Source organism: Oncorhynchus mykiss, chromosome 23 (genome assembly GCF_057628025.1).
Source record: "Oncorhynchus mykiss isolate SJ-2025 chromosome 23, ASM5762802v1, whole genome shotgun sequence".
Lineage (NCBI taxonomy): Eukaryota > Metazoa > Chordata > Actinopteri > Salmoniformes > Salmonidae > Oncorhynchus > Oncorhynchus mykiss.
Window position 1 is genome coordinate 4,264,331 of NC_143044.1, and position 11,497 is coordinate 4,275,827.

General features: G+C 41.8%; 1 protein-coding gene across 5 annotated transcripts in view; it reads left to right on the forward strand.

Annotated features, from left to right (window-relative positions):
* The window catches only part of LOC110502301 (insulin-degrading enzyme), a 49,531-nt gene that overhangs the window by 11,767 nt on the left and 26,267 nt on the right, over window positions 1-11,497 (forward strand). For all 5 annotated transcript variants that reach the window (XR_016490912.1, XM_036959922.2, XM_090216649.1 and 2 more), the window contains 2 exons: window positions 473-595; window positions 10,838-10,950. Coding sequence is in view for 4 of the 5 variants with exons in the window: in XM_036959922.2 (XP_036815817.2) it covers window positions 473-595; window positions 10,838-10,950 (236 nt within the window). In the remaining variant the exon portion in view is untranslated. The remainder of the gene's footprint in view (window positions 1-472; window positions 596-10,837; window positions 10,951-11,497) is intronic.

Here is an 11,497-nt window from a genome sequence, read left to right on the forward strand (position 1 = left end):
TCAACAGTTGCTACAGTCACATTAGTTTTATTTGCAGCCTCGTTTGAATGTCGCGGTTGCGCACATTTGTACGGAATGGGGTGCGTTTGAGGTAGGCTAATTAGCAAAGCGCTAGCCCATAGAGGACAAAAGTGGTCAGTGTCACTGGTGGCCTTACTCAGAATTGTAATCGCATCACTGTGCGGATTCATTTTGTTCACACATTGGTTTTCTTGGAACAAGCTTGTTGCCCTTTTTATAACTGGATGTATTCTCCCTCCCACTGTGTACTGTTTCATGAAGTCTTTGATGGTGACTATTTTGGATCTGTGACAGGGAGTTGTTTTTCCTCCAACGCATCATATGATACAGATTATATTTGTTTGTCCAATAAGGTCAAGCACTCGCTGCACTGTATATTACGAGAACATTCCTTGCTGATGTACATTTAGTTGACTAGCTGGTTAAGTATTATATCTGGTTGATTTTTCAGGTAACAAGTTGACTCTGGAGACTAGGCCATCAAAGGATGGGATCGACATCCGCCAGGAGCTCCTGAAATTCCACTCCACCTACTACTCCTCCAACCTCATGGGACTGTGTGTGCTGGGGAGAGGTGAGTGAGTGTCGTACGTGCCAGCGTCCACATCTGTAAGAGAGCGTTGCTGCTTGGATCAGTGATCTTAAGACTGGTTAAGAGGCAGATGAAATAACCTGTCAGCTGTGCAGATCTAAGATCAAGTAGGAAGTGCTTTTTCTAAACACTTCTGGAACTGAGCCCACAACACTCAAGCCAAGGCCTGCAGTCATCTCTTTGTGCAGCCCCCCCTCCCCATCTCGTAGACTGGAATAGTCTTTTACGGTTGCAGTTATTTCCTAGGGATGTAACGATTCACGAGTACACACTGGTCTGTGGGACCCCAAACCGATCCAAATGTAGCATGCATCGGTCAGTAAATCGATTAAAACGTTAGGATTCGACAGTTAACTTTATTGTTGCTCAAATTACATTCTTTCTACCTCCTGAAATTACCTTTTTATTTTATGTGACAACCGCGTCCTATCATTCAGTGTCGAACTAAGCATGTAATTATGTTGAAAGTCATTGATCTACAAGTTATTTTGTATGCCTAACAACCCCAGGCACGCTGACAAACGAGGGGTAGGCCCATTCCTGATCTGGCACATCTGCATTGTCACCTTCAGGATTCAAATGTTTGTTAATTGGCTTGCGCCATAGCTGCGGGAAGATGTTTAGGGGTGCTGGGAATTCTGGTCTGGGGGGGGGGCATTTCTAGTAGTAAAGGCCCAGTGCACTAATTTTGTGAGAATGTTTTTATTTTTTCCCCCCCAGAGTTGCTGCAGAAGGCTATTGGTCCGCTAAATCAGGCATGGCCGGCCCGCTCATTAGGCAGTATTAGGCGGTGGCAGTATTATGGTGGCAGATTGAAGAAAGAAGCTAATCTGACCAATATAGCACCCCCAACAACACATCAAACCTCACATAATTCTGCCCAAAAACAATAAAACAATTATCTCAACCAGTGGCATATGGGCTTTTTAGGTGACGCTGATGCCGCCCTGTGATAAGCAGTGCAGGGAAGCAAAATATTTTGCTGGTCCATTTCCAGCGCACCTCTGCAACGTTCCATCCAGAAAAATGATCTAACATAAATAATGTAGCAGATATAGTAGGCTATATGGTAGAAAGGGTATGTGACCATTTCTGTAGCCTACAGGTTGGATATAAAATGTATGACAATGTAATGAGACAGACACTTTTTACATCATGCAAGTTTCTCCAATTAAATAGCCTAACTTAAATGGTGCCCAATCAAATAAAACTTATGCTGACATGTTAACACACATATCCTAAAAAGGAAGATGGATAATCAGGCTACTCACTACTGCTGTCCAGGAGTTTCACCTTGTGGGATAAATTGACATGATCAGTGGTTTCAAGTTTGTATCCATCAATTGTTGATGGGCTGATCATAGCAAAAAAGAAAAAAATGTATGCATTTTCCTCTGTTTAAACACATTGCAAATAGGCTCAGGGTAACTCCTGATAAAGTTTTATAGCTGATATTGCGCTTAGATAGCCAAATTGATTAGTCACATGAATCAGGACTAATAAAGCCAATGCCTGTTTTATAATTGTGGAAAAGTGTTAAACAAATCAAAATATATTTGAGATTCTTCAAAGTAGCCACCCTTTGCCTTTGACAGCTTTGCACACTTGGAATTATCTCAACCAGCTTTATCTGGAATGCTTTTCCAACAGACTTGGAAGGAGTTCCCACATAATGCTGAGCACTTGTTGGCTGTTTTTCCTTCACTTTGCAGCCAACTCATTCCAAACCATCTGCATTGGATGTATTTACCATATCATATGGAAACTTTTACCTTATAAGTAGACATAATTGCAATAGATTAAATCCATCCAATAGAGTAAAACATTGTTTTAGTTATGAATTGAACTTTAATTAAATTAGTTGACTCTTCACATTGGATGATTTCACTGAACAACAAAAGAAAGGGAATTATTGAATGATCCATCGCATCTCCCAAAAATGTTTTCAGCATACATCTGGGAAAATTATAGTTTAGAAACTAAAGCTTTAGTTGTCTTCCTCTCAGGCTTCCATGTCTTCTCCCTGGACCTCCTCAATGTCCACCTCTTGAACATCAGACTTTAAGGCCTCATCTTTACTGTCACTTTCCAACCTTGAGGATGGCTTATTGCAGGGGTGTCAAAGTCAAATGGACGGAGGGCCAAATAAAAAAATCAGCTACAAGACGAGGGCCGGACTGTTCGAATGTTCATTGAAAAATTTTTAAATGACGCATATAGTCTAGTGAACCTAATTGAACCTACTGAAAACCTAACAAATATATTACAATATGATCAGATAAATAAAGCAATATTTTCTTATGGCTCTGTCAGTAATCTTTAATTTTCAACAGACACAAAAGACAAATTTCCTTTATATAAATATCCCCATAACATGAACATTAAATGAAAGAAACCGGTATTCAAGGCACCATCAGTAGACTATATTTTCTATTTTAGCAAAAGTGGGCTAAATTTACTTCAAAGAAAAAACAATAATAGCAATTTTCTATCATCCACTCAACTGAAATATTTTAAAAATATAATTGGATTGAAATACAAAAAAATAAAGTGCAAAAATCTATTAATCAAAAACAACACTTTGTTTAAGGAGAAGTAACATGCAGTGAAAACAAATATTAAATTTTAACTTTTAAACTTGAACTGAGTAAAAACTCTAAATATGTGATTGCACAGTAATGTTCACTTGTTTGAGGTTGAGGGTGATACTTGGTGGTGTCCCATCTTTTCCACAAGTTCATCAATGTTCGGGGTAAGGCTCTGAGCTGAAGAAATCCTCAGAATTGAGTGGAGGTGTTCAGCAGTAAGTCGACTTCTGTGTGATGTTTTGTTCAGGTTCATCAAAGAAAACAGTTGTTCACACAGGTATGTGCTGCCAAACATAGACAACGTTTGAGCAGCCTGGATGCGCAGCTGGGGCATTGTGCCGGGGAGGAAACGGGCAAACTCCGCAGCACCCACTGCCGCATATTTTTCCCTCAGTGCATCATTGCATTGGAGGTCAATCAACTCCATTTGGAGGTTTGGTGGTGAGCTTTCCACGTCAACAGCAAATGGGTTACCGAGCAGTTCCAACCTGCTTTTTTGTGCTTCAAAGTCAGCAAATCGGCGTCGAAAGTCAGTGGTAAGCATACCTATTTTATCAGCCAACTGTGTGCTCGGGAACGCACTGGTAGAGAGCTTCTCTTTCATGGTCTGGCAGCTGGGAAAGTGGCTCAAATTTTCTTTCCGCATCTGCGTCTCCCACAGAGTCAGTTTGGTTTTAAATGCCTTCACTGTACTGTACATATCAGAGATGACACGATCCCGACCCTGCAGCTGCAAGTTTATTGCATTCAGATGACTCGTAATGTCACACAGAAAAGCCATTTCACACAGAAACATTTCGTCTCGGAGTTGTGTTGTGTCTTTCCCTTTGCTGTCCAAGAATAGACAAATCTCCTCACGAAGCTCGAAACATCTTTGAAGCACCTTTCCCTGGCTTAGCCATCGCACCTCTGTGTGATAAGGCAAATCACCATGCTCCGTTTCTAACTCCGTCAGAAATGCCTTGAACTGGCGGTGATTCAAACCTTTGGCTCTGATAAAGTTAACTGTGCGCGTGATGATGCTCATTACATGCTCCATTTTCAAGGCTTTACCGCACAACGCTTCCTGGTGTATGATACAATGATAAGCTGTCAGCTCACCTGTCGCGTTTTCCTCTTGCATCTTTTCCCGTATCTTCGCCACCAGTCCGCTCCTGTGTCCACACATCGCAGGTGCTCCGTCGGTTGTCAAACCCACGAGTTTTTCCCAAGGCAGCTCCATCTCATTTACACATCTTGACACCTCTTCATACAAATCATGCCCCGTAGTTGTGCCATGCATAGGACGTAAAGCCAAAAACTCCTCTGTCACGCTTAGGCTGGAGTCCACTCCGCGGATGAAAATTGACAACTGGGCAATGTCAGAAATGTCGGTGCTCTCATCCACAGCCAAGGAATATGCAATAAAATCTTTTCCCTTTTTCACAAGCTGCTCTTTTAGATTGATGGACAACTGGTCTACTCTCTCGGCAATGGTGTTTCTGCTCAGACTCACATTTAAAAAGAGTTGCCTTTTTTCTGGGCAAACTTCGTCACAAACTTTAATCATGCAGTTTTTGATGAAATCCCCCTCCGTAAATGGCCGGGCTGATTTAGCGATCTCTTCTGCCAAAATAAAACTGGCCTTGACAGCAGCCTGGCCTTGTGATTTGGCTTTTTTGAACAGAGCCTGTCGAGATTTGAGGCCTCGTTTTAATTCCTCTGCCTTTTGTAGCCTTTGTTCCATGTCCATATTCTTGTTTTTGTCCGCGTGTTTCGTTTCATAATGTCGTCTCAGATTATACTCTTTCAGTACCGCCACACTTTCTCCACACAGAAGACACACAGGTTTTCCAGCTACCTTCGTGAACATATACTCCGACTCCCACCTTGTTTGAAACCCCCGGTTCTCAGTATCCACCTTCCGTTTTGCCATTTTTGATGGGTATCTGAAAGTTAATTTTACTGTGATGCTGACGACTGCTGTGCCAATAAATATTGAAATGAAGCAGCCTACTGCTCGGTGCGTCACCTTTGCATTGTGGGAAATGTAGTATTGGTGCGTGTAAAAGATCTGCGGGCTGCCGGCTTGCTGCGGGCCGGTTCTAATAATAAATCAAGATCATCCCAGGGGCCGTAAAAAACCTTCTTGCGGGCCGGATGTGGCCCGCGGGCCTTGACTCTGACATATGTGGCTTATTGGCTCAAATTTTTTTTTTGCCTGGATGGCCACCAATTTTTCAATCCTTGTGTTGGTCAGCCTGTTGCGTGCTATATTTGTGTGTGTGTGTTCCCAAACAAAGACCAGCTGCGCTCTGAGGTGGGTGATGTTGGTGGGATTTGGGGGATGATGGAGGAAACAGGGGAAAGAGTCTCAGATCCACAAAGTCCTCCACTTCAGACCAAGCAGGCTTCATGTTCGAAGCAAGGTCATTGACTGCCTTCAGCTCATTTGCAATGTAGAGACCGGTATGTCTGTTGTCCCATGTGTGTGTGCTCTTGTGCAATACTGGTTGAGGGGTGGAGATGATGTAGTTAATTATTCCTTGTCCACAAACATTCAACCACCCATCAGAGAAGATTGCAATACAGTCTGCTTTCTCTATGATTTGCTTGACCTTCACTTGAGCTCTGCATCCAGCCAATGAGTAGATAGAGCATGTCTGGTTGGAGGGGTGTATGCTGGGCAAAGAACATTCAGAAATATCTTCCAATACACATTGCCTGTGAGCATCAGAGGTGAACCAGGTGCATACACAGTTCGAGCAAGACATTCATCAGCATTTCTCATTGAGTCAAAAAAACGTATTTATAAAAAAGTTATTTTGTTGGCATTTACGTATGTCCCCATTACCAGTAAAACATAATCAGAACCTATTTATGTCACAATAGTTGACCGTGTTTTTACATAGTGTAATCAATTTGCAATAACTATCACTCGTATTGCATGTCACAACGATTCATCTATGTATGCTATGATGCTGGTAAAGTTGTCTCGTGCAACTACAGTGCTGGTCATAAAAAAAATCTACTTAGCTCATGGATGCAAACTATGTTCTTCCCCAAAAACATAGCAAAACGACATCTAGGTGTCATCTAAAATAACCCTAATTTATAGGACAGTTCTTATTTGATTAATGGTGGTCAGACCTTCTATGTGAAGCTAGCCACAATAGTGGACTTTGCGGTTAGCCATTAAAAGTATGGTATAATTCTACTATTTGTATTCATTTGCATCACTGTCAATTACATTAGCTTTGGGCAACAGGGTTAAGTAGCTGGCTAGCTATTTATTTTCATGAACTGAAGTTCAATTTAAGTAGGCAAACAAGTGGCAACCTAACTAATAATTACTCACAAGGATTCCTAAATCATTGCTAAGAATAATGAAAATGACTGCAGTGTTTATTGGTCATTGTTTTCAGGCTGCTTGTATTGGTGCTAGCTAGGTACCAAGCTAAAGCTAGCTACCCCAGAAGTTGCGGTTGAACAAATTATGCGTTATTACCAATGCGGTATTGTAAACGCATAATTTGTGGCCGGTGTTTGCTTTTTTGCAGACTTTTTTGTACAGCTTTGACATTGCTAAGGTATCTTTTTTGACACGCAAAGACCCAAACGGCATTCCATAGTATGAATGTGGTGAAGCTAATAGCAGTGACGCTATGACTATGTAACTCTGGTAGGGCAACATCTGAAAAATAGCACACTTGGTAGTGTGTACTGGTGCTTGTCCAGTCAGTGAAGGCCAACATCACCCACGACAAAGAACAGTTGATTGTCAAGGGCAGTGAATTCCATTATCTTCGCTTTTAATGGATTTCGCCTTTGAGTTGTCTCGCCAAAATGATCTTACTCTTTCAAATGACTGCTTGACTTGTGGGCTAGGTTAGGAATGCTGTGTTGCATGTGTAGCACAAACTTTTACGTGTTGGCATTGCGTTATATAGGTATGCACGGTAGCTTTGACATCGGTTTTTAACATTGGCGTTAAACTAGACAGCGGGCCGATACCGATGTTGGCATTTTTAGCTAATATCGGCCGATTTCCGATATGTTCACCGATATTTATTGTGCACCCGCAGACCATCACATTGCCTCCACCATGCTTGACAGTTGGCGTCAAGCACTCCTCCAGCATCTTATTTTTTTCTGGCTCACAAATTGTTTTTTTGTGATCCGGACAACTCAAACTTGGATTTGTCTGTCCATAACACTTTATTCCAATCTTCCTCTGTCCAGTGTGTGTGTGTGTGTTCTTTTGCCAATCTTAATATTTTCTTTTTAATGGCCAGTCTGAGATATGGCGCTTTCTTTGCAACTCTGCCTAGAAGGCCAGCATCCCGGAGTCGCCTCTTCAATGTTGACGTTGAGACTGGTGTTTTGCGGGTACTATTTAATGAAGCTGCCAGTTGAGGACTGTTTCTGTTTCTCAAACTAAACACTAATGTACTTGTCCTCTTGCTCAGTTGTGCACCGCGGTGTCCCACTCTTTCTATTCTGGTTAGACAGTTTGCGCTGGTCTGTGAAGGGAGAAGTACACAGCGTTTTATGAGATCTTCAGTTTCTTGGCAATTTCTTGCATGCAATAGCCGTAATTTCTCAGAACAAGAATAGACTGATGAGTTTCAGAAGAAAGTTCTTTGTTTCTGGCCATTTTGAGCCTGTAATCGAACCCACAAATGCTGATGCTCCAGATACTCAACTAGTCAAAAGAAGGATAGTTTTATTGCTTCTTTAATTAGAACAGTTTTCAGTTGTGCTAACATAATTGCAAAAGGGTTTTCTAATGATCAATTAGCCTTTTAAAATGATAAACTTGGATTAGCTAACACAACATGCCATTGGAACACAGGAGTGATGGTTGCTGATAATGGGCCTCTGTACGCCTATGTAGATATTCCATTTAAAAATAATAAGCCGTTTCCAGCTACAATAGTCGTTTACAACATTAACAATGTCTACACTATTTCTGATCAATTTTATGTTATTTTAATGGTCCAAAAATGTTTCTTTCAAAAACAAGGGCATTTCTAAGTGACCCCAAACTTTTGAACGGTAGTGTATGTATTTTAGAATAAAAAGAAACAGAAAAGAGCTACTAAGCACAGGCAAAGTCCAAGAGGAAAGCCTCGTTGTCTGCTTTCTAACACACTGGGCGATGAATTCACCTTTCAGCAGGACAATAACCTATAACACGAGGCCAAATATACGCTGGAGTTGCTTGCCAAGACGACATGAATGATTTTGAGGTGCCTTGTTACAATTTTGACATAAATCGTCTTAAATCTATAGCCATTATATATCTTGCCATCTAGCAATCAACCACCAACTAGACAGAGCTTGAATAATGTGCAAATATTGTACCATCCAAGTGTGCAAAGTATAGATTCGGGTGTGAATTCTTAAGTAAATTGTTATTTTCAATAAATTGGTAAAATGTTAACATGTTTTCACTTTGTCATTATGGGGTATTGTGTGTAGATGAGGAGAAAAAAGTAAATCAACATTTTCAGGCTGTAACAACAACATGTGGACTAAGTAAAGGTTTATGAATACTTTCTGAAGGGACTGTACACCATATACATCATTTAATCTCGCTTGGACAGATCCAGCTCCGAGAGGCCCAGCTCATGATCTCCATCAGCAGTAGATTTTAATTTAGAATGTAAAATTAATGTGTTTTTTTTTTTCTCCAGAAAGCTTAACGTGTAAATAGTTGTATGAACAAAAGATTCAACAACTGAGACATAAACGGAACAAGTTCCACATTAATTGAATATGTCCCTGAACAAAGGGGGGTGTGGTTCAAAATCAAAAGTAACATTCAGTATCTGGTGTGGCCACCAGCTGCATTAAGTACTGCAGTGCATCTCCTTCTCAAGTACTGCACCAGGTTTGCCAGTTCTTGCTGTGAGATGTTACCCCACTCTTCCACCAAGGGGGAAATGGGGGGGAAATGGCCCTAGCCCTTACCCTCCGATCCAACCGGTCCCAGACGTGCTCAATGGGATTGAGATCCATCCTCTTCGCTGGCAATGGCAGAATACTGATATTCCTGTCTTGCAGGAAATCACGCACAGAACGAGCAGTATGGCTGGTGGCATTGTCATGCTGGAGGGTCATGTCAGGATGAGCCTGCAGGAAGGTTACCACACGAGGGAGGAGGATGACTTCCCTGTAACGCACAGCATTGAGATTGCCTGCAATGACAACAAGCTCAGTCCCCCCCAGACCATGACGGACCCTCCACCTCCAAATCGATCCTACTCCAGAGTACAGGCCTCGGTGTAATGCTCATTCCTTTGACGATAAACGCAAATCCGATCATCACCCCTGGTGAGACAACCGCGACTCGCCAGTGAAGAGCACTTTTTGCCAGTCCTGTCTGGTCCAGTGACGGTGGGTTTGTGCCCATAGGTGATGTTGTTGCCGGTGATGTCTGGTGAGGACCTGCCTTACAACAGGCCTACAAGCCCTCAGTCCAGCCTCTCTCAGCCTATTGTGGACAGTCTGAGCACTGATGGAGGGATTGTGCGTTCCTGGTGTAACTCGGGTAGTTGTTGTTGCCATCCTGTACCTGTCCCGCATGTGTGATGTTCGGGTATACCGATCCTGTGCAGGTGTTGTTACACGTATTCTGCCACTGCGAGGACGATCAGCTGTCTGTCCTGTCTCCCTGTCTTGCTGTCTTAGGCGTCTCACAGTACAGACATAGCAAATAATTGCCCTGGCCACATCTGCAGTCCTCGTGCCCCCTTGCAACATGCCTAAGGCACGTTCACACAGATGAGCAGGGACCCTGGGCATCTTTCTTTTGGTGTTTTTCAGAGTCCGTAGAAAGACCTCTTTAGTGTCCTAAGTTTTCATGACTGAGCTTAATTGCCTACCGTCTGTAAGCTGTTAGTGTCTTAATGACTGTTCCACAGGTGCATGTTCATTAATTGTTTATGGTTCATTGAATAAGCATGGGAAACAGTGTTTAAACCCTTACGAAGATCTGTGAAGTTATTTGGATTTTACGAATTATCTTTGAAAGAAAGGGTTGTGAAAAAGGGATGTTTATTTTTTTTGCTGAGTTTAAGTACGTATCGAATCGTCTTGAAAGGGAAAGATGCACATTTTCTATTTCCCCTCAAATACTCCCCACCTGCCCCAGTATATGATTCCTCAATAACCCTGGTGTTCAACTTTCCACAGATGAGCCATGATCCAATAAGCAACTGGGGATACAGTTGGCTGTGTCACTGCTGTGTTCATTACCAGTTTACATTTAGCATTTTCTGACACCCATGTCCTCTACAGTGAAATGAAATAAGCTGCAATTGGCAGCCAGGCTTATGATGGTATGACCTCAAAATTAATGGCTTTCACAACAACAGACTGTCTGGTTTGTAGCGCATTTTGCTAAGCAATATTGACCTCCCCTGTTGCTGTACATTATTCAAAACTAATTTACAGGATGATAACAGTCCATCCTCATCTACATGTAATTACATGCTAAATTACAACTACAGTAAAGGAAGCGTATCAAGAATGTTATAGCAAACACGTTTGTGCTTTTAAGTGTTTTGAAATTTGAATGGTTTGAGTTTGAACCCAGGAAGATTGTGTATTTTAATAAATTAAACATCTGTCCCCTTTTTCTCGTTTATAGAGTCATTAGATGAGCTCACCACCATGGTGGTCAAGTTGTTTGGAGAGGTGGAGAACAAGAATGTACCTATCCCAGAGTTCCCTGAGCACCCCTTCCAGGAGGAGCACCTCAAGGTGAGCTCCTTAGTTTGTGCGCGCACACACACTCCAGAGTTTCCGTTAGCCGGCTTTTGACCATAAAATACATCAACTGTAAAGCCGGTAAATAAAACTGTTGCTGTCCACAATGACCTGGAGAATTTGTTTTATTAATTGATGGAAATACCAATCGATGTGTATACGTTTGACCATCATGCTTATCGGGCTATAGGTTCATTTGCATAAGTTTGTGGAATTAAATTGGCCTGTGTATTTGCGTTAGTCATTTATCTTTTTTTTCAACAGCTGTCACGTGCGTAGCGCCGATTTTGAGCGGGATTTCTCCAATTCCTCAATTGGTTGCTGCTGCAGTAAAACATGCTTTGATAAGCCCGTTCAGTGCGTAACAATCCTTAATGCAATCACAGGTTAACAGTTTCGGTTCATGATTAAAAATAGATTTTTATTTCTCAACTGGTAAAATTGAAGCACGTCACCCACCACTTTAGGAGCTTTTGATTCTAAACATTCCAAAAAAAATTTTTAAAGGAGCTAATCATTGATTCCTCTGGCTAATTCATGC